This window comes from Phragmites australis, chromosome 15 (assembly GCF_958298935.1).
Source record: "Phragmites australis chromosome 15, lpPhrAust1.1, whole genome shotgun sequence".
In the NCBI taxonomy this organism is placed as follows: Eukaryota; Viridiplantae; Streptophyta; class Magnoliopsida; order Poales; family Poaceae; genus Phragmites; species Phragmites australis.
This window is the reverse complement of record NC_084935.1, coordinates 2,303,815-2,326,500: the sequence shown is the minus strand read 5'-3', so window position 1 is coordinate 2,326,500 and position 22,686 is coordinate 2,303,815. Positions and strand designations below refer to the sequence as shown.

The window sequence follows — 22,686 nt, the reverse complement described above, 5'->3', positions numbered from 1 at the left end:
TATTTCCTATGTTATGAGATACGTGTGTAAGAATATATACTCCCGGAAGTACCAAATATACTTTCTATTACTGGGAACGGAAATAAAAAAAAGTTTGAGCTACCAGAGCTAGATAAAGGGAACAAAAAAGGATTAAGAGAAAGTTTACGAGTAGTTACCAGACCTACCTGCCTGATTCAAGCAGACAGCCTAGCTAAAATAAACATATACGACAGTGATTACAAGTTCTTTCGGACATCAATAGTATTGAAATGCAACTAGCTTCACATTTGAAGCATAGCGGCAACTGCCTTCACTCCTCGTGCTCTTCATCTTGACTTGCTTCCTGATCAGGTCATGGAAGCACCATCCTTGTGCTGGGCTGAGCAGAAATCGTCTTGCACGCTGCCTTCATCACTATCTCTACACCCTTCAAGTTCATGCCCTGTAGTTAACCACCGTAGAGACATGCTCAATATACGCATGACAAATTATTTCACCCGGGTATCGTATCAGATTCTTATCAAAACATACTTTGTTTCGAGTTTTCCAAATAGCCCAACAAATAACCGAAAAACCCAGGATGTAGACGACATCACCATGTGGCAACCAAATCTTAATCCATTGCCAGAATTGGTATAGATTAGCGCGCCTATTGTCAGCCCCAAAACAACTCCCCACTATTTTCCAAGCAATTTAGTAACAGGACAATCAAAAAACAAATGGAGCTGTTGTTTCAGCTTGATCACAAAATTAGCATTTTGGATCCCCTGCCATTTTCTACGAATCATGTAGCCCTTTGTTAGGATTGCCTCATTTTGAATCAACCACACAAAAATCTTGATTTTATATGGAATCTTAGATTATTTTTTTTCCAAATGTGTTTATACTGCAAACCCACATCTGACATGGTCAGGTGATTATACACTGATTTTTATAGAAAAACGCCCATTTTCTCACACTTCCACTTGACAACATCATTATCTACCCCAAAAGTTATATGATTATTTTTGTATTGTAGTTCACTCAGCTGTGCTTGTAGAAAGTCAGGTAATCATCTTCAAAGATAATATTGGAATTGTTAGTGACACCTTTAGAAACCAGCATGTGTTTTTCTTCGCAGAGGTCAAACAGAGATCGCAACTGGGAAAAGAGGAGTGGGATAGGGAAAGAAAAATGAATGGAGAGTTAGGATAGAAATTGGAAGAGAGATGGGTGGTTGGGATAGAATTTCAGTGACCATATCCATTTCCCTTTCCCCATCCCCTGCTATCCAAACATCATATAAGGGTGTGTTTTGTTGGAAGAAAAGGTTGTATGGAATATAGTCATTTATATTTTGTTGAATGAGGTCATCTAATTTTTTATTTGGTGGTATGGATAGGACGGTTTAATTTTTTGTTTGGTTGGATAGATAGAATTTGAATGGGCTAGCCAAAATTTTGTGAGACCCGCTTGTCATATATTTAGTTTTTTATAAAAATATAATCATGTGAGATCTTGTTTCATTGATTCAATTGCAATGAATACAATGATGCAATTCGATTGTAAATCCAATAAACGACTTAGTAGATAATATCATTTAAAACGTGCTAAAAAAATTGTATTTACTCTAATCAAACAGAGTATACCACATCAGCATAGATAAAAGTCATTCAGAATATGAATGACTTTATGCGGCTAATTTCACGTGATGAGTTCATCTAACATGTGAGGAAAATATTCTCATTAGTGACCATCGCATCCAACTTAACTCAAAAAATTAAATAAACATCTCCTTCTAAGAGTATCTCTCTAACCAAATACACCCTGAGAGATGTTAGTGGTCATCCTCCTCAACAATCTCTTTACAGTCACATATTAAGCTCTATTTATTTTTTATTTTGATTATAAATTATAGCTTGACAAGCGAAAGCAAAAACAAACAATCTTAATCTAAAAATTGATTCTCACAGTCCACAAGCTAACTTATGCTAAGAATAAATAAGCTTCTCCACATAATCTATAACCTAATAGAAATAAACATCTCTATATAATCTAAATTGTGATAATCCACACAAAAACAAATATGACCTAGTATTAAAACATCACTTTTGAGTCTTTTGACACTACATCGACTGGGACGACATCAACAATGTACACACCTCGCCACAAAAATGTACACATAATGCAAAAAAGAGAAAAAAAAACATCACATGAAAGTGCAAGATAACTTTTTTTTGACAGTACATCAACCATTTTACAATTGACGTATTATTTTCAGGACGAGGTGGACTTTGGCGTGGCTCTGTTGCTCTCGACGAACGCCTTCATGTCCTGCAAGACCTTGTTGGCGTCGGCGAGCTCCGGGAAGCCGTAGAACCCGTGGAACGCGTCCGGGAACTCCGCCACCTGCACCTTCTTCCCCTTACGCCGCAGCACGTCGGCGTACCGCTGTTGCCAGTCCATCAGCGGGTCGAACCCGCCGATCACCACCATCGTCGGCGGGAACTCCTCCGCCAGGTCCGCGTTCTCGTCGGTCACGTGCGCCGCCGGGTGGTCGCGGTTCGCGCCCACGGGCAGGAACGCCTTCCACGAGAAGTCGGACCGCCGGAGGTTCACCACCGGCGCCACGCCCTCCAACCTCAGTTCCGACTCTGTCCGCTCCTCGCCGCCGAAGTAGGGCTGCACGGGGAAGATCCCGGCTACTCGGAGGTTCTTGGCGGACGGCTGCCACTCAGTCGCCCAGCGGTTGGCCACATGGTGGACGATGTTGCCGCCGGCGCTCTCCCCGGCGAGGAAGCAGCTGGCGAGGTCGACGGGCACGTCGGCGCCGAGCCCCGGGATGCCGTTCGCGTCGATGAACCGGAGCGCGTCGACGCCGTCGTCGTACGCGGCGGGGTACCGGTGCTCGGGCGCGAGCCGGTAGTTGACGGAGACGACGACGGCGCCGATCTGGCTACAGAATCGCCGGCACACGCCGTTGAAGGGGCCGATGGCCGGGGAGAAGAGCGCGAAGCCGCCGCCGTGGTAGTACACGATCACGGGGAGCGGGTGCTCCGCCGCGGCGGGAGCGAAGACGCGCGCCCAGATGCCGCGCGAGGCGTCCATGGTGACGTCGAAGGAACGGACGCCGGACTTGTCCGGGCGCGGGTTGGGGCGCGCGCTGAGGAGGCGGTCGATGACGGAGTAGAGGCAGCGGTTGACCGTCCCGTCGCGGCGCTCCACAGCGTCGATGGCCGCCGTGAGCCCGGTCACCTGGAGCCGCACCGACAGCGGCAGCGGTGGCGGCGTGGGGCGCTTGGTGGTGCCAGCTCCTCCTCCTTGGTTCTTGGCTTCCATTCTCTCTCTCTCTCTCTCTCTGCTTCCTCTCGCTCTGTACCTCGACGTGGATAACTAGCTCAGGAGTGCACACACGCGAGTCACGAGGTAGTTGAAGAGGAACTGTCACGTACGTGCGCACGTAAGAGCTTGTGAACAGAGACGCTGACACGTGCGCGCGCGCGGTTGAGGCCACGACGGCTGCTCTGCAAGAAGGGAACAGACTTCTCACGATGCACGTAATCACAGCTGGCAAAAGCACCGCGCCTCACGTTCCCGCTTGCGTTCGAGTCTCGACGGCGAAGTCGTCGGAGGAGCACGGCACGGGCGCGCGGGGGTCGGCGGGTCGCCGAGGAGGGAGGTCGGTGACGGAACTGGTAGAGGGTGTGGTTGACGGTGCCGTCGCGGTGGTTCACCGCGTCGCCCAAGGCGGCGAGCTGGTGGGAGGCCACTGCACTCAGTAGAGAGTACTCAGGCAGGTAAAATTTAGGTGGCTGGATTCGAATAGCTGAAATTAACTCTGATCTCATTTACAACACCTGCGTAATACTACCATCTTATAACCATGTCATCGATCAAAATACCAAAACAAAAAAAAAAGAAAATAAAAGGAAGCAAGGTCGATAGAAGAAGATAATGCACTGCCAAGCGCAAATACCCCTGCAACTGTTTGGTATCCGCAATTGTCTCGAAAAGAAAAAAAACAAATGGTAACAGCAAGGCTAAAGTAAAAATGACTTGTCAATATGGTGGACAATGCAGGAGTAGACAGATCAAGCTAGCACTTCCACGTCCACCGACTGCAAAACTAGTTCCCAGAAATATTCTTACTCTCTTAGCATTACCATTACCAGACTAGAGGCCACATAAAGCCAATGGAATGCTTGGTTCTGAAGTTCATACCTCAACAACATTTTCTCCAGTCAAACCAAAATCTAACATCAGCACAGGCTGAATACATGTACTTTGTTTGCTATTGACCTTCTGCAGGCAATTATTACTCTACAACTCTTCATAAAATCGATACAAGCTTGGTAATAAACAACTAACCAGCCTGTAGATTAGAAAAAGAATGGTTCACAGACCCCGCGAAAGTCCAAGAAACACAACAGCTGAGGACATTTGCACTTTAAGATCAGCAATATCAACGTCGTGACCTCCTTCCACCAAGCCCCATCTATCAACCTGAGAGAATTCAAAACCTTAAGACAAAAGAAAAGGTAGAACATACTAAACGGTAGAAAAAAAAGTTTGATGTTTTGAAGATAAACACCTGGTGGTCTTCTTCTATCCTGATCAACTCAATGGCCTCCTCAATTCCCAACCTTCCTCTAAATACCGCGAGAGGGATTACCAGGGAATGGGCTGCTGCAGCCATAGCATCAATAGACGCCAATTCACAATCAGTTGCTTTCTTCAAAACAGTTTCTACAGCCTTAGTGAGGCCCTCCTCTTGCTTTCCCCCCAAGAAGCTTGTGTATACAACAGGCTTGAACCCAAATTCAGTGTTTACCCAGTCTAGAATGGGGTCAATTTTCTCCTTCTGCTTCTCTACAAACATAAATTAAGGAAGCATAAGATATGATACTATCGGAGGCAAAGCAAAGAACAGAATGAATCAATCACCGAAATAGATCGGCAAAAATTCGATTTTGTACAACATACGTGACCGTATTTGTTTAAATGGACAACTATTTTTCGTATTTATAATTTTAGCACATGTATTCGGCATACGGTGTGCCGAAAACGATTTTTCGGTACACGGTGTACCGAAAAAGGCATTTTCGGCACACCGTGTGCCGAATACAGCGTATTCGGCACACCGTGTGCCGAATATGACTGTATTCGGCACACCGTGTGCCGAATACAACCAAAAAGCGTATTCGGCACACGGTGTGCCGAATACAGTTGGTATTCGGCACACCATGTGCCGAAATACCCTTTTGTCACGTCAAGTCACGTCGTTCTTTTTACTTTTCTCTTTTCTTTTCTTTTTTGCTTTTGTCCTTTTGTGCCCACGATTTTTGGCCGGCTGCAGCCAACTGCATGGCGCATGTGCTCACCCATGTGTTGTTGTCTCCTCGGTGAGGCTTTAAATGGAGAGAGCAAGGAGGCATTAGCGAGCAGAGAAGAGCAAGGAGGCATCAGCGAGCAGAGAAGAGCAAGGAGGAGAGCAGAGAGAGGAGAGCAGAGAGGAGAGAAGAGCAGAGCAACAAATTAGTGTGAGCAGTCGAGCCCGAAGAGCTGCGGTGCAGCAAGACAGCTTCCTTAGTAGTAAGTACTTATATTTATTTGAATCATAGATTATGTATGTACTTATATTTAGATTAGAAAATATAGTTATAGCATGTAGATATTAAGTTGCTAAAATAGAGTAGGTGTAAGATTTGCATATTCTATGATCTTGTAATAATAGATGGTACTATAGTGTAATAGTAATCGTAATATTTAGATTAGAAAATGTAATTATAGCAAGTGGACAGTTCGAATAAAATGGATAAACGATATTAAGTTGGTAAAGTAGAGTAGGTATACTATTTGTATATTCTATTATCTCGCAACAGAAGCAACTATAGTGTAACATTAACTGTAATACTTAGAATAAAAAATGTAATTAGAGCAAATATAGTATTTATTCTGCTCGAATACATTGGATAAGTAATATTAAGTTGGAAAAACAGAGTAGGTACAATATTTGCATATTTTATGATCGCACAACAAAACCAACTATAGTGTAATATTAATCGTAATATTTAGATTACAAAATGTAATTAGAGCAAGTAGATCGTTCAAATCATTTAGATAAACGATATTAAGTTGGTAAAATAGAGTAGGTATACTATTTGTATATTCTAACAGAAGCAACTATAGTGTAACATTAACTGTAATACTTAGAATAAAAAAAGGAATTACAGCAAGTATAGTATTTATTCCGTGCTAATGCATTAGCTAAAATAGAGTACGTATGTAACATACATCTAATTAGTTATTTGGTCATTTATGTTTGTTTAGCAGAGACGCTATGACTATCCATATTTATTATGGAGAACGTCCCGCTGTTTTGCATGGGAGACTCGTGTCCATTCAGAACTGCCAGCACGTAGAGAGTACGGTTGAGCTACCAATTGATCTAAAAGGCTTACAAACACATGTTATGAGCCTTTTGTGTCTAGACCAGCAGTCCTACAATGTTATCCTAGAGGGTGTTAGGCCACGGCCTGTACCAAACAGCTCGCTCATTGTCCATACGTTGTTCGATTTGAGAACGAACAACGCTTGGGCCTTATACTCACGTAAGGCATTAGAGGAGAACTTTGAAATGGGAGTGTACGTAACCATAGTATCACGACCGGTGCATGGTGAAGATGTGGCTACTGTGGAAGGATTAGACCATAATGTGATGCATGATGAGGCGGGAGGGAATGTCGGGGAGGGCACTTCGGGTACGGATGGACCCGAAGTGGACCATGGTGAGGTAGATGCACAATGAATGGAGGATGAAGCCGGTGGTAGTGGCGATGAAGAAGGTGCTGACAATGATGACCCGGTGCCAGCGATCCAGTACTTTCATGGTGCTGGGCTGCTAAATTGTACCATCAGTGAGTATAACACCCTATCTAATTGGGGATATCATAATAGCGACATCCAGGTGGGGCAACGGTTTCGGAACAGGGAAGAGGTCATCCACTTTATCAGCAACTATGCTGTAATCACAAGAAGGGACCACAAGTGTGCCCGATCTAACCATACAGAGTATGAGGTTAGGTGTACGAAGCATCCGACTTGTCCTTACTTCGTACGAGCCCATAAGCCAAAGCACGAGAACTATTTTGTGCTGAGTAGACACATCCCACGTACATGCAGCGAAGAGGCTATTAGGAATGTGAGCCACGCGGTTGATGCGAGGTTCATAGCCCAACTACTCATCACCCTTGTTGGCACAAACATATGTTTGTCGCCAAAATCCATTATGGAGGAGGTGCAGACTAAGACGGGTATGATGATCAATTACCACACCGCGTGGCGAGCAAAGCAGAAGGCATTGAAGATGTTGTTTGGAAGTTTCGAAGATTCGTACCACTACGCACCGAGGCTGATGCAGAAGATTGCTATGACCAACCCCGGGACCCAGTGGGCCATGGCGGATGAGCCGATCAGGCTGGATGATGGGTCATACAGCAACACTGATCGATACCTCATTAGGTTTTTCTGGTCCTTTGGCCAATGCATCGAAGCTTTCAGGCATTGCAAACCGGTGGTATGTGTGGATGCCACATTTCTTAGTGGCAAGTACCATGGTAACCTAATGACAGCGATGGCGGCGGATGCAAACAATCAGATAATTCCTCTCGCTTATGCATTGGTTGAGAGTGAGAACAATGATAGTTGGTTGTGGTTCCTTACCTTGGTGAGGACACGTGTGGTCGGTAATAGGGAACGAGTCTGCATCATATCAGACCGCAATAAGGGCCTCTTGCATGCATTGGATGTGCTGCATGCCAGCACAAACCCCTCCATTGCGTGGCCTGATGTGGAGAGAAGATGGTGCATGCGACACTTAGGTGCGAACCTTTACTCAAGGTATCACAACAAGGGTCTTGTGAAGAGGTTCAAAGGGTTATGTCTTCAGAACCAGCAGGCGAAGTTCAACGAGATATGGCGAGAGTTAAATGAGACCACTCGTAAGATGATGGCACAGCAAGAAGCACAGGAGGACCATCTACGGACGCAAATGGTGGGGGGCCAAACCATCATTAGTCGTTCGCGTGGTACGTTTAGCCAGTGGATAGCGGGAAAGCCGGCGGAGCGTTGGGCCCTATTCCATGATACTCACGGTTCCAGGTGAGAACATAGCGTTTTAAAGATCGTAATTTCCTTTTGGTTACGCAAAAAATTGTATCTAAAATTGTTGTATCTTATAATAGGTATACGATTATGACAACGAACATAACTGAGGCATTCAACAATGTCCTAAAGGGTGTACGCGGCCTCCCATTGTGTGCCATAATTGAGCTCACATTCTATAGGACGGCTGACTACTTTCGAGACCGTGGTATAGCTGCAATGGAGTGCAGCACGCGGTTCGCACCTAAGGTGGAGGAAATCCTATCCAGAAGGAGTAAGGCACACTTTCATCGGACTAGGATCTACGACCGGACCAATAATGAATTTGAGGTCATGTGTCGTCGTCGGTACACTTCTGGATACAGTGCAGGTGACACTGTGCAACAATGTCAAATTGATCCTCACGAGGTGAAGTGCACATGCAATAAGCCAAAGCTACATCATATCCCGTGCTCCCATATCTTGGCCGCTTGCAGGGACATGGGCGGGAACGACGGATCACAATACGTATCACCCTATTTCACGATCGATGCACTGAGGAGCACATGGCTTCCAAAGATGCGTTCATTTAACATCGGATCCAGCTACAAAGCAATCGAGGGGCCTAAGTGGGTACCTTATCCCAGGGCCAGACGTACGGATCCTGGAAGGCCTAGAGCCACGAGGCTTCAGGGTGACATGGATGCAGCAGATGCTGTTGATGGACTACGTAGGTGCAAAATATGCAAGCAATCCGGCCATGACAGGAGGACTTGTCCGACCCGACGGTAAACTATTAGGCTACGATCGAATTGGATTGTATTAGCTTTGGTGCTAGTGAGTATGTTGGAAACATGGATTGTATTGTAATTTGTTATGAACGTATTAGGTGTTGTACCCATTTTGTAATAGCTATTATCTTACTTTATTTTATAATTGAACCATGAGGCTTGAAATCATTAGCATGGCTCACATTCACCTTCCCGAGCTTCTTCAACTACGGTATGACGAGAACCACAGGGGAAGGATGATTTTCGCAGGGCAACAGGTACATCGATATTACGTGAATTTCATTTGCTCTAATACCTTGGTACTTACTCTAAAAATGTATTGCATACATTTGCAGTTGCTCCCATTGCGTTCCAGGAGTGTGCGAAAGCTTAAGGAGTTAGACCCTCGATTCCACGAGCCCCTCGCACAGGCCGGACTCCTACCGTTTGCACTTATGATGGCAGGAGCTCCCATGGAGGGTGGTGGTAGGACTCCACTGCCGCCGATTGAGGTCTCACTGCTCACAGGCCTGGTCGACCGCTGGCGTCCTGAGACGCACACATTCCACTTTCCTTGCGGAGAGATGACCGTTACTTTACGGGACGTTGCCATGCTGACTGGGCTCCCGATAAGGGGCACCCCGTTAGTACTTCCACGACCAGGAAAGGAGCAGTGGAAGAGTTATATTCACGGCAGGTAATTATTTGTTACATAAAGCATTTTATACGTTGGAGTGTTGTTCATGGTTCATTGATTCTCTGTATCTTGTAGGTTTAACATGCATTATGACATGAAGGATGTAGGGCTCTCCATGTCATGGATTCATGGCCTACCACAGTTCAGCCCTTGCCCACCGGATGCGGACGAGGCAACAATTATGCAGCATTATGAGGTGTACTTGTATATCTTGCTTGGAGGCATAATGTTTTGCAACACGGCAGGTGATTATGTACTTTCGCATATTTTATGGTTAGCGCGTGAGCTCACATCACGTCCGTACGAGCCGACACATTACAGTTGGGGATCTGTTGTGTTGGCTGCTACATACAAAGGATTGTGTGCCGCAACCCAACGGTCAACAAAGGTGGGATCTATTTCTGGTTGCCTACACCTTCTACAGCTCTGGAGCTGGGATTATCTCCCGGTGTGTCGACCGTGGGTGAGCAAGACCTACTATCCAGTTCCCATCTCTGACGGCGTCGCCGACGACATGAGGCCAACGATGGGTTATAGGTGGCTTCATGCCAGGCTACGATGGAGTCACCACCAAGACCATGGTGTTTCCTCCCGGGTGATCAGTGACCTTGATGTCCTCAGTGCCGATCTTGTGGAGTGGGATCCATGGCGTAGTGAACGAGTGGCCGAAATTGCGACTGGCGGTCTCATCGCACCATCTTGTTTCCGTGACTCCGACCTATGGATGACTAGATGTTTTCTGCTTTATATGAACAATGTAGAAGTGTATTCTCCTGACCGTGTGCAGAGGCAGTTTGGTCATCGTCAGTTGGTGCCAGTACCGCCCCCACGAGACGCTGGTCAGGCGCACGAGTAAGTGTGTTACTGTAGATACCATTTTGATGTTACAAAATTTTAACTATTTATGTCACATACAGGAGGAGTGCCCAAGGAAACGCAAGCACCCACGACTGGGCGAAGATTAATGCAGAACACATAACCCGGTGGATGGAGTCTGGTGCAGTGGATGTCGTCGTTCCTGCGGGACAGTACGACGATAGCTCGTACTGGGAGTACCTTGCGTGGTATCAATCACGAACGCGTCCCACCTTACTCAGCGGCAGCGTACCGCCAGCCCCTAGACCCTTCCCCGAAGATCGTGCCCGGCTTCTACATGTGGTGGTAAGTGATGTTGTACTTATAACGATTTTCATTAGTTTGTCATCCGTATTACTGACATAACCCTCAACAACAACAGACCGAAGCGGGGATCGAAATGCATAGGCATGCGGAGCATGACCGTTGGGAAGCGAGTGGGTCAGCCACGCGAAGGGATAGGCACCCTCTCCGAGACTACATGAGGACGAGAGGGTCTCGCCTTTGGTCCGCGATACGTGGACTAGGTGGTTGCGCCCCGCGTTGTAGGGCATACGACGTACCCGCCATGGACCCGTCCCGTGCCTCCCACAGCAGGCGCTCATCCAGTGCTCATGAGGCACATTCACGGGAGGTCCCTTCGTCTGCGGCACATCATGGGACACGTTCTTCTGCTGGAGCCGAGGAGGTGATACCTGAAGCTCCCGCTCCTGAGGAGTGCATACTGGGTTCCCAGCCCCCTCCGTTCACACAACCTACTCAAGCTACGCAGACAACTCCACCAGGATTATCAACTCACAACGAGGATGTCATTGACTGCACACACCAGACGCCCACCTGGAGTGGCACTCAAGATTTTGACTGGGCTGGTGCATTGCAATCGAGCAGCTTCACGGAGCTACTGAGCGGCCAATACCCCCAATATCCCGATGCACCAGGGGGTTCACACTGGTACCAGGAAGCTGGGACTTCATCATTTCGGACTCCCACCGAGCACGTACTACCGGCGGTCACACTCCCGCATGACGATCCTACAGCGTGGTATATGCAGGGCCGAGTTAGCGGTTCTGGATACACATTCGGCGGAGTTGGAACACATCATGAAGACGAAGATGAGGACCAAGGGCACACATGGCAGGGGCCAGCTCAGGCGGCTGGGATGAGGGCCACACACCCGCCAGACGCTTACACTCCTGAGGATTTCTTGCGGCGTAGGCATCGTTAAAGAGCCATTTGTACTATGCCATACACTATATTATGTACTCATTTGTACTATGCCATACACTTCAGTGTTCAAATAATTATATTTAGTTTACATAATCTTTTTTAACTAATTATGACACATAACTTATTTATCAGTAACTTATTAAGTATTTGTATATATCATTTTCGACATTTCATACATGTTTATTGTTTGTTAAATAACCAGCGAATCGTGCTTTGGTGCAGACCAAAAAAGTTGCAGGGAAATCTCAATATGGCGAGAAATTCTACTACTGCATTCCCATGGACATATACAACGATCGATATAGCATTAACTGCCTGCTTGCAGGTTGTGCGTGGAGGGAAGGATGATCCCTTCAAAGAGAGCAACCTAATCCAAGCTGTGTCTAAATTAAATACAAGACCGCCATGTTCTGCGTTCACCGTTCCACTTCTACATGTAACAACCGACGACCTTAGGGCCCTATTACATGAGCGCCGCCGAATATACCTCAGGGTTTGCGAACTAGCCGACCATCCTTCTTTACTGGGTTTCTGTATGAGGCAACGAAGGATGGCGATGTTGCCCGACCAGTATGCATCCCACATACAGGTTCGTCATTTTCTATTTCATCACCATAGTTGTCTTATTGTTTTTTATTCGAATACCCCTTTTCTGCTTTAGGCATTCCCAGAAGACGCGGAGTTAATCAACAAAGAAATACCACACCTCTTGGCAATGCAAATGCTCTTCGGCGGGGGTGTGCTGCCTGGTTCGCGTCGAAGACGACGAAGATCAGCGAACCCAAGGGGTACAAGAGCTGATGAAAATTTGATGCCACTAATGCCTCGGTGTTCCACCAGCCACACAGGAGAAGGTTCAACTCTTACTACAAGAGCACATCCTACTACCGCGATACCTGAAGACGACGACGACGACGACGACGATTTCATGCCACCAATGCCTCGGCGTTCCATCAGCCACATAGGAGAAGGTTTAACGAACAATACAAGAGCACGTGCTCGAACCGTGATACCTCCGGACGACGACGATGACGACGATTTCATACCATCAATGCCTCGACGTTCCACCAGCCACAGCCACACGGTTCAAGGTTCAACGAACCATACAAGACCACGTGCTCCAATCGTGATACCTCCAGACGATGACGACGACGATTTCATGCCACCAATGCCTCAGCGTTCCACCAGCCACACAGGAGAAGATTCAACGCACAATACAAGAGCACGTGCTCGAACCGTGATACCTCCGGACGACGACGATGACGACGATTTCATGCCATCTATGCCTCGACGTTCCACCAGCCACAGCCACACGGTACAAGGTTCAACGAACCATACAAGAGCACGTGCTCCAATCGTGATACCTCCAGATGATGACGACGACGATTTCATACCACCAATGTCTCGACGATTTCGTTAATCTACATCATCACTTTCTATTGCCATTTTAAGATGATCATTGATACCTTATTAATCTTGCCCATGTTCGAATATACCCTGTTAAGACTATTGGTCGCCTTAAAGACTATTTTTTTACTCATGCTTTTTAAAATATTTTAGATTAGCAAATTTTTAATTTTGTTACATAAATTACACAGGCAAATCACGTAATGGGGAGTACGAAAAAAAAGGTATTTCGGCACACGGTGTGCCGAATACAGTCATTTTCGGCACACCGTGTACCGAAAAATCGTTTTCGGCACACCGTGTGCCGAATACATGTGCTAAAATTGTAAATACGAAAAATAGTTGTCTATTTAAGCAAATACCGGTCACGTATGTTGTACAAAATCGAATTTTTGCCAAATAGATCTACTAGAGGCTTAAAACAATACTGATACATAAGAACCACATTTATCATACAAGGTCATGAGAAAACAACTTACGATGAACTCCTATGGTTAGTTCACTATCGGCAGGTGAGCGGCAGAATACCAGATCTTGATGAAATTTCTTCATTAAATTATCAATTACTTTTGTACGTGTCACTGGAACTCTCTCCAATGCAGTGCAAGAAAGCTTCATGAGAGGCATTGTAAAAGGTCGGATTCCATCTGATTCCTGTCATAATAAGAAATTCAGAATCAGTACCTATTGCATGGAAAGTTAAGGGAAGAAATCTAGGATAAGACTAGCAAAGATGGTAATTCAGAGATAACTCTACAAGGTGGTAGAAGAGCTGAACACCGAACAAAGCAAGTTTATGTCAAAACAGCAACTCAACCATGCACAAACGTTACAGTCGCAGGCATGAAACTTATCTCTGCAGGGATGGAAATATCATGATACAACTGAACTAGAGAGCAAATCAAGCTAATTACTTATTAGTTATCATCCCGTGAACAATTCATATAGAACGTGAAGATAGTTAAATACTTGTTATGTTCACCCATTGCAACAGACAAGTACAACATGTCCATGCAGGAGTATTTGCTTTATTGATACCTAAGTTTCAAGCAGAATTTAATTTTTGCATTCACTTTGTTCGAGGACTAGAAATTGATAACGTTCAATATGACCTCTCTTGCTTTGTAGCGATGAGAAGCAAACAGATGGAGTAACCTACAGTATCAGACTTGGGTGTAGTTATGTATACTGATAATTTGTTATAATCCATTTCGAATTGAACAATCTTTCTAGTTTTTATAGCCATGGTACAGGGAGATACGAAGAAATAGATAACACACCAAAACCTAGTGTAATTTGAGCCTTCAACGCCCTGGGTAGGATGACGGCAAACTAGATTCAGTACATTTCACTATTTCAGACGTAGAAGAGAAGGAATAGTCAAACAATCCTGTCGTAATCCATCAATGGTCTGAGACGAACTAAAACGTGAGATTAGGATCTAGTTAGGCGATAATCATACAATTTCCATTGAAATCATTCGAAATTATTTGCAAATATGCACACGCCAATCCGTAGGTCGGGACTCGGAGAAATCTACACTGCACTACAGTAACATGAGCTTGGAGAATCATTTGAAAAGTAACATTAGAGGAGAAGCATGGGATCAGGACCTGGTACTCCCACTCGGCGGCGATGGCCATGGCGAGCGCACGCGAGGGCAGCTTGAGCGGCCGCTTGGCCGGTGACTTGAGGGTGCGGTAGTCCAGCATCACTGACCACCCGTTCCCGTCGTCGGCGCGCCGCACGGTGGCGCCGCGGTAGAACCGCTTCCCCACCACCGACCCCGTCATGAACGACACCGGCATCGCCACGGACGTCTCGTCCCGCGTCGCCACCGCCGACGCCTCTGCCGGCTTCTTCACGTAGATCGCGTCGTCACCTCCCCCTCCCGGAGAAGCCTCCGCCGCCGTGCCGAGCAGCCGGCACCGCCCGCCGGCCACCCATCGCGGCAGGAGGAGGCGGCGGCCTGCGACTGTGGCCATGCCGGGTCACCTGGGCCTTCCTCCCCAAGCTGCTGCTCCAACAGCTTTAGCAGTGCCCTATGCAAAGCAATCTTAGCCCATTTAGAATTCAGGCCCAATTATACAAGCCCAGCAAGCTGCCTCCTTTTACCAGACCTGCCCAGCGAAGCTTCCAGACGCGTCCGGCTCCGCCACGCCGCCGCGCACGGCGGGTCCCGTGTCCACCACGGCGACCCAATAACGCCATCGATTCCGACGACCAAATCCTCAACCTCACTTTTGTGTTGCAAACTCCGCACGCTTCCGCAACCGCGTCCGCAATCCCACGAGAGACCAAACCGCCTCCGCCGCTGCGGCGTCGTGTATGCGCCGGCCGTGCCCGGATCGGCGGTGAACCCCATGGCGGAGCCGTCCCTATTCGCGCCGGTCGCGCAGGACGCCTTCGCTGACCTCCCCTTCCCCGAGTTTCAGACGCCCGTTGACGACAACTTCGCCTTCGAAGTCTTCGATCTGGAGGATCTCGACCTCGACGTCAACTTCGACCTCGACCTCTTCGCCTCGGATGGGCAACTCTCGCAGCCGCCGCCGCTTGCGACGTCGTCGTCCTCGGCTGGGTCTCCGGAGCGGGGATCGTCTTCTTCCGGCGCCGGCGGGGTTGGTGGGCTGAGGAACGAGGAGGCCTCGGAGTCGTCTTCGAGGAGCGCGAGCGGTAAGGAGAAGGAAGGGGCGGAGGAGGAGGAGGAGGCCAAGCGGCGCGCGCGGCTTGTGCGCAACCGCGAGAGCGCGCACCTGTCGCGGCAGAGGAAGAAGCAGTACGTGGAGGAGCTGGAGGGGAAGGTGAAGGCCATGCAGGCCACCATCGCCGACCTCTCTGCCAGGATCTCCTGCGTCACCGCCGAGAACGCCGCTCTCAAGCAGCAGCTGGGTGGCGCTGCTGGAGGCTCCCCGCCGCTGCCGATGTACCCGGCAATCTATCCTTTGCCGATGCCGTGGATGCACCCGGCCTATGCAATGCGTGGCTCACAGGTACCGCTCGTGCCCATACCGCGGCTGAAGAAAACCCAGCAGCCTGCGCCTGATGCGGTAGAACCGCCGGCCAAGAAGGCAAGGAAAACAAAGAAGGTTGCAAGTGTTAGTCTCCTCGGGTTGTTGTGCCTGGTCATGGTCTGTGGGTGTTTGATTCCTGCAGTAAATCGGATGTATGGGGCAGTTGATGCTGGAGAAGGCGCTGCATTTGGTCCATCACAGCATGGGAGGGTGCTGGCTGTTGAAGGTCCTCGCAATAGTGTCTCAGACGTTATTGATCCGATGCCACCACAGAGTGCAAGTGAGACACTTCCAGCGTTGTTGTATCTACCGAGGAACGGGAAGCATGTTAAAATCAATGGTAATCTTGTTATTAAGTCCATTGTTGCAAGTGAGGAAGCTTCCTCGCGCTTATCTAGCTTTGATGGAAAGAGTCCTGGAAGCCAAGGAAAGGAAGAGACTAGCTTGGCAATTCCTGGTTATGTGGCTCCAATGGAAGCTGGAGAAGTCATGGAATCAGCTACAGGAATGAAAAACAGACTGTTGGCTTTGGCTCCCGGAGATGGAAGCAAGTATAGGGAGGATGATGGACTGCTGCCACAGTGGTTTAGTGAAGCAATGTCTGGTGAGGATTTTGTTAAAGTTACACAGTCCTTTCAATTTGATTTTCCAACTATATTTGAATGATTGTACATGATGCTGTTTTGATACTTTGCATCATGAAATCACTCTACTAGTGATATATAAAGAACAACTGCTACTTGTTAAAGCTTGCTAACGGACAATTGTTCAATATTTGCAAGTCGGGTAACTAGCACACATGTAATGGATTCCTGTGTTGTAAATAACCAGAACGAGATGCTGTGATATGGCTGGGAAGTGGGAACATATGATATTTACACATAATGCACTTATGTTTCCTTTGCACTATATTGGAATAATAAATTATTCTTGTGGGGTTAGAAGGCCACCTACATGTGGAGTGCATACTGTGGTGACCATACTCCATAGGCTTGCCGTGTTAGGTCTGGTACATAAGTGCAGTAATCGAAGTGTTCGTCTGTTAACATGCGTGCATGCTTGTGTAATATAAACTTGACTGGGATACTACTTGTCTAAATTGTGTAGTAAACTGGTAGTTGCAATTGTGCATATGTGATTCCTCAATTGATCTAATCTCTTATTTGCTGATGAGTAATGCTGGAAAATTGTATTGTAGCTGGACCCGAAAAGCTTCATTCCTCTATGGATAAATATGACAGAACTGTTTTCTGTTATCTTAATCACCTTACTGCAGCTGAATTATAAGATTTACTGCACTTAGTAGGTAGGTTGTTCCTTTCTTTGCTGATGTTGTGCCATAACTAATCCATTTGTTTTCAGGTCCTATGCTGAGCTCTGGAATGTGCACTGAAGTCTTCCAGTTTGACATATCCTCAACCTCCGCTCATGCAAATGGCGTTGTGCCTGTCTACTCCAGTGCTATGTCGAACTCGTCGCGAAATTTTACGGAAAATCTCCCCTCTGGTCCTCAGAAGGTGAAGAACCGAAGGATTTTATACTCCGAGGCCATTCCTCTACATGGTTCGACATCCAACGATACCGAACACTTCAAAACGCCCCCCAAGAATGAAAGCTATGGCGGTAGGAAGCCAGTTTCATCTGTGGTAGTCTCTGTCCTGGCTGATCCAAGAGAGGCCGGCGACGGGGACAGTGAGGGGAGGAGCTCCTCGAAATCATTATCCCGCATCTTCGTTGTCGTTCTTTTAGATAGTGTCAAGTATGTTACCTACTCTTGTGTTCTGCCGTTCAAAAACCATAGCCCTCACCTGTAAGTCTGGGTTTTGCACCCGAGTATGTAGTCAGGATCTGTGGACTAACATTAACTGGACAGTTGAACTGTTTTATGTCGATAGAGTTTGACAGTCTACTGCGAAAGGCGTGTGAGACAGTTGCATTTCTTCCAACAAGTTTATTACGCTCCATAATGTGTTGTGGACTTGGTTGTCGAGGGAAAAATTTATGTCACTGAAATTTTTGCTGCTTTTGATCATCATGCTGTGTCATATCAGAGGACTACAGGAAACAAATACACAAGCCATTAGCATGAGGAAAAGGCTTTTTTTAGATATGGAAAAAGGTTTTAGGATTACATAAACATGAGATTAGCACAAGGGAAAAAAGGAAGGAAAAAAATAAAGTGTGTTTTAGGATATGGAAAAAAGTTTTAAGATCATCATGCTTTTGATCAACTCGTGCTAGTGTATTTCAGCCCGTGGGCCCCCACTTCGCAGGCCCAGAGGCTTTCGAATTCTTAGCCCACCCACGCCGGCGGCCCACTGGCACTGGGTGCGCCAAGGCAGCGACGACCACGCCTTCCCAATGGTTGCTTGCTTTGAATCAAAAGTTATCACAACAGGAATTTGTGAAAGTTCTGGTGACTTTATGGTCCATATGGTGGGCGAGAAGGAGAGCTATACATGAGAATGAATATCAGAGTTCTCTGTCCACCTTCAGTTTTATAAAGAAGTTCTTCTTTAAAATAGATATGATCTCAGTTAAAAAGAATTCGGCTGTTGCTCTGGGGATAGGTTCGAGACAAAGAAAGAGCTAGTTACCTTCTAGTTCGGGAATGACAAAAATAAATGTGGATGGAGGTATGTCAAGATCAGGAGAGATAGGGGCAGTAGCTGCTGTGTGCCGTGATGAAAGAGGCAGTTTTCTAGGGGTATCAGCAGTCATTTTTCAGGGTTTGACTGAACCTGCTGTTATGGAGGCAAAAGCATGCAACGAGGGGTTAGCTTTGGTAGCGGATTTGAACATTAAGAGAACTCAAATTGCGTCAGACTGCCAAGAAGTTATCAAAGGAATTTCTAATTCAAATCTTGAGACTTATAGTGTGGTATTGGTGGAGATTAAGATGATAAGGAATCAGTTTCAGAGGTGCAGTTTCTTCATGAACGGAGGGAACACAACGGTGAAAAGCTCATAGTTTAGCAAAAGCAGCGTCTTCGCTGCAAGTAGGCAGGCATGTATGGTTTCAAACCCCACCAGACTATATTTGTGTTCTGTTGATTGTTAGGTCATCTTCAACAAAAACTCTAAAAACCTATCATTTATAATACTATTACAGTATCCTCTATTTTTTTTTATCTCCAACAGCTACCATATTTTCTAACTTCTATTACTCTCCTCCTCTCTTCGGACCCACGTACATACGCTAGCTACAGTGATACAGGAGCCGTATCCGACCACAAATTTATCGACTCTCGTCCCCAACCTACTTTACTGTAGCGTGGAAAAAACAACTATACGGTAGCTGTTGGAGAGGAAAGCAAGAGCTAGAATCGGCAAATCAAATCGCATTCTACAGTATTTTGCGGCAGCGGATACCGACGGTCTTAAGGCCATCTCCAGCAGCTACCTCAAATTTTCATCCTCAAAAATACTATTACAGTATCCCCTATCACTATTACAGCATCCCTCATTTTTTCATCTCCAGCGGCTATCCTATTTCCTGCTTTCTACTCCTTTTTTCCCTCTCCGATTCCGCTGTCAACCTCTATAAACAGTACTAATACAGTGTTACTACAGTACCCCCGACCGTGTTTTCTCCTTCCGTGCTCACTGTCAGCCACTATAAACAGTAACGGCTACAGTGATGCGTAATTCTACAGTCCCCGAAAAATGCAGACCAGCCCTCCCTCCGCAACTGTAGCACCGGATGAGTGCTGGAGATCGATTTCCAGTGGCACAGTACTTTGCCTCTAGTGCTACAGTACTTTGCGTCCAGTACTATATCACTTTGCGGAGTAGGTAGCACTGGATAACTTCACTGCTGGAGTTAGTCTTAAGCAATAAAGTTCCCCCGTTACTCTAAAAAAAAAAATTCTCCACCCTCGCCTCCTTCCGCTTCCACCGCGCCGCGTGACCGTCTCTCCGCCGCCATCGGCGTCTCGCTCGCTCGTCCGCGCCGGCGCGCGCGCCCGGTCGACTCCGCTGCCACACGCGCCGCCGCAGGGAAGCCCAGATCGACGCTCGGCAGGTGCGTCTCCTTCCGCGGCGCGCGGACCTAGCTAACCGCTCCTTTCTGCATTCACTAGCGTGCGGGAGTTGCTGAGGGCGTCGCGTGCGGCTTTTGCGCGTTTATCTCTCGGACTATTGCGCAGTAATTTTTCTTCAACAACGGATAGGATCGTGCTAAAATGGGTGATTCCGTGGTTGTAATTTTGCACCATCAACTTGAGTTCCTGCTACCACGCCCCAGTGGAGAAATCAGTTAATATCAGCGGTGCCCTTCTGCTGGCATGTTTCATGTACTAGACTTTGCTAAACCTAGGCTTTGACATCTTGTTACTCATGCTGCAGAAAAAATGATGAGGGGTGCAAATTCGATAGCATCATAAGGATTTTAATGCAAAGGTGGCATACATGATCGATTGAAAGAACCAGAATATCGGTGGCCCTTACTAGAATGTTATGCTCTGACATGCTTGTTTTAGTATGCTTTTTACTGCTCAATTTATCAATACCTTCTGAAGCAACTGTATGTTGTATACATGATTAGTTCAATCTGTTAGCCCTTGGGTGATATATTTCCTTGTCCCATGTCCAATGCAAAGATGGGATTTCATTGTCCTTGGGATTGTACATATAATGCTAAGATGGCTATTATGCATATCAAGATAACGATCCAACACCCGGGTATTGAATATAGTTTTGAATAGGCAAGCAAAGATATTCTCCTCTGCTGATGACTCGAATCTGTACTGATGTCTTTATGCATCCCTGCCATGCAGGGTTGCAAGCATGTATATTCGAGTGAAGCGGAACAAGAGTACCTACTTCATACAATGCGAACCAACAGAGACAGCTTTGAACATCAAACAGAAGTTGCATTCGCTAATAGATCAACCTCCTAGTAATCAACAGTTGGTCTTATTGGCTACCTATGATGTATTGGAAGACTCAAAGACATTGGCTGATCAAAAGGTACCCTCATTGGCTGATCAAAGACATTTAGCTGTTGCTGGACACATTGCCTACAATTTAAGAAATGATTTTGTTTTGCCTATTTATGTTTGGTTTCAACCTCAATCTCATACGAACACCTGTCAAGTGAAGCTAACGCAACGCGATTAAAATTTTTAAGTCCCGGAACAGTTCGATAGTGTAGCCTTAGGATATCAATTTTCTCTGAAGATGAAAACTACAATTTAATTCATTTTTCAGTTCCATGAACTTTTTCTTTTTGATACTTGTGCAGGTGGAAAATGATGCCATTGTTGCATTGGCATTGAGAAAAGGTATTGGTCTGCTGTCTGATGACTTCAGTATTGATTTGGGGGCATTTGCAAATTTGCCACTGGTTTTTTATTTTTTGCAAGAATGCCACTCGAATGACAGTTCTGGTGGCATTTTTGCAATTTTTTAATGGCAAGTTTGCAATAACGGTTTAAAACAGTGGCAAATTTGCAATTGTCCCTATTGATTTTTGTCTTTCTTTCTTCTATTTTTTAGTTTCGTTATCCGCCTTTTCAGGTAGCAAGCCGTCATGTATACCATTTTATAGCTTCAGAATATTTCCCACCAACTTCTTGTTGTGTAGAAATTATCTTTATTACATCGAAGGTCATCAGTCACAAATCATAAATGTGATCTATTTTCTGGAATGTGGGTTCAACAAACTAGAACCATTTTATTGCTGAGGCTATATTTTCTCTAGTAAAACATCGTACATTTCCCACCAAGCTATCATTGGCCAGTTATCTCAAGTCTAAATAAAGTGCATGCTAGTCCTTTTATAGTTCCTCAAACAATGCATCTATTCTCTATCATCGAAAAGTGGGTGGATTCCAATTCTAACCAAGCTTCACTTATCTGTCAGTGGCTCCACGTCTATAGCTCAACTTCGTTTTCTGTCTGACAATGTCTGACTGTAGTATCCGTTCCTTCATCAGATGACAATGAGTTCGAAGAAGTTTTCATCGCCAGGCCGGAGGATTTCATGTCATCATCATGATGCAGACCAATTCATCATCTCCTAATGGATCCTGCTGCTGGCTCTTCATTGATCCCTCTGGGGTGTTGCTCAATGCTCACTTGCCCCTTTGTAAAGATGCTAAACAACCATTGCGGACGGCATTAGGTTTTGATTTGACGCTCCAACTGATTCTGTGCTCTTGTACCTACTGGTATCCGTCCTGATGTTCTGATCAGGCGCACCTACTTGTCCTTTGTAGCTAGCATGTGAGATCCATTTGTGCTTCCACCACCTAATACGCTTTCTGCTGTTTTTTTCCCCTGCTTACCAATTGCTCGATGGAGTATGGAACTACGTTGTCGGTCACATTATGGATAAGTCAGTATAAGGTTGTTATCAGTTAATTGTTGTCTCAGGTAAGTTTTACATTGCTAACCATCAGTTCTTATCTGAAGTTGGGATGGATTTCGTCTTCGTTGAGACCCGGAAGAAACAGATTTGTCTTTCAATTCATGTTCATAATTCAGTGAAGTTGTAGTCTGAACTGGTCCGCCTTTCTACCAGTCTTCAAATTGGCAGTTCAAATTACAAGCCTTTTCGTGTTTTAGTAGCCACGGCTTCCGGTAGCTGCAGAGCCATTTGCTAGAGAAACTT

General features: G+C 46.2%; 4 protein-coding genes across 6 annotated transcripts; 2 read left to right on the top strand and 2 right to left on the bottom strand.

The window, feature by feature from the left end:
- Positions 1-2,038: 2,038 nt before the first annotated feature.
- On the bottom strand, positions 2,039-3,385 carry LOC133892486 (probable carboxylesterase 18). The gene has a single exon (XM_062333301.1). It carries the CDS (start codon positions 3,298-3,300, stop codon positions 2,239-2,241), a length of 1,062 nt encoding a protein of 353 aa, XP_062189285.1. The 5' UTR covers positions 3,301-3,385; the 3' UTR covers positions 2,039-2,238.
- A 706-nt stretch (positions 3,386-4,091) lies between these two features.
- On the bottom strand, positions 4,092-15,100 carry LOC133892488 (uncharacterized). The gene is made up of 4 exons (XM_062333304.1): positions 14,673-15,100; positions 13,539-13,713; positions 4,553-4,830; positions 4,092-4,464 (listed from the first exon to the last, which is right to left on the bottom strand). The coding sequence occupies exons 1-4, from the start codon at positions 15,042-15,044 to the stop codon at positions 4,357-4,359; spliced, it is 933 nt and encodes a 310-aa protein (XP_062189288.1). The 5' UTR covers positions 15,045-15,100; the 3' UTR covers positions 4,092-4,356.
- LOC133893087 (uncharacterized) lies at positions 10,278-11,726 on the top strand. The gene is made up of 2 exons (XM_062334052.1): positions 10,278-10,731; positions 10,808-11,726. The coding sequence occupies exons 1-2, from the start codon at positions 10,558-10,560 to the stop codon at positions 11,648-11,650; spliced, it is 1,017 nt and encodes a 338-aa protein (XP_062190036.1). The 5' UTR covers positions 10,278-10,557; the 3' UTR covers positions 11,651-11,726.
- Positions 14,960-22,436, top strand: LOC133892489 (bZIP transcription factor 60-like). 3 transcript variants are annotated; one of them, XM_062333307.1, is made up of 5 exons: positions 14,960-16,674; positions 17,433-17,829; positions 20,849-21,041; positions 21,316-21,355; positions 22,010-22,436. In XM_062333307.1, exons 1-5 carry the CDS (start codon positions 15,423-15,425, stop codon positions 22,069-22,071), a joined length of 1,944 nt encoding a protein of 647 aa, XP_062189291.1. In that variant the 5' UTR covers positions 14,960-15,422; the 3' UTR covers positions 22,072-22,436. The 3 variants fall into 3 exon arrangements, with proteins under 3 accessions (XP_062189291.1, XP_062189290.1, XP_062189289.1); XM_062333306.1 differs by lacking the exons at positions 14,960-16,674; positions 17,433-17,829 and adding exons at positions 19,955-20,094; positions 20,672-20,753; XM_062333305.1 differs by lacking the exons at positions 14,960-16,674; positions 17,433-17,829 and adding an exon at positions 19,956-20,094.
- The last annotated feature ends 250 nt before the right edge of the window (positions 22,437-22,686 follow it).

Excerpts from the sequence above, each read along its gene's own strand:
- LOC133892486 (XM_062333301.1), bottom strand. The coding sequence starts at position 3,300 with ATGGAAGCCAAGAACCAAGGAGGAGGAGCTGGCACCACCAAGCGCCCC.
- LOC133893087 (XM_062334052.1), top strand. The coding sequence starts at position 10,558 with ATGGAGTCTGGTGCAGTGGATGTCGTCGTTCCTGCGGGACAGTACGAC. Across the intron at positions 10,732-10,807 it reads CCCGGCTTCTACATGTGGTG|ACCGAAGCGGGGATCGAAAT; the intron begins GTAAGTGATGTT and ends CAACAACAACAG.
- LOC133892488 (XM_062333304.1), bottom strand. The coding sequence starts at position 15,044 with ATGGCCACAGTCGCAGGCCGCCGCCTCCTCCTGCCGCGATGGGTGGCC. Across the intron at positions 13,714-14,672 it reads CCGCCGAGTGGGAGTACCAG|GAATCAGATGGAATCCGACC; the intron begins GTCCTGATCCCA and ends TTATTATGACAG. Across the intron at positions 4,465-4,552 it reads GGATAGAAGAAGACCACCAG|GTTGATAGATGGGGCTTGGT; the intron begins GTGTTTATCTTC and ends GAATTCTCTCAG.
- LOC133892489 (XM_062333307.1), top strand. The coding sequence starts at position 15,423 with ATGGCGGAGCCGTCCCTATTCGCGCCGGTCGCGCAGGACGCCTTCGCT. Across the intron at positions 21,042-21,315 it reads AGACATTGGCTGATCAAAAG|GTGGAAAATGATGCCATTGT; the intron begins GTACCCTCATTG and ends ATACTTGTGCAG. Across the intron at positions 21,356-22,009 it reads TGCATTGGCATTGAGAAAAG|ATGACAATGAGTTCGAAGAA; the intron begins GTATTGGTCTGC and ends TTCCTTCATCAG.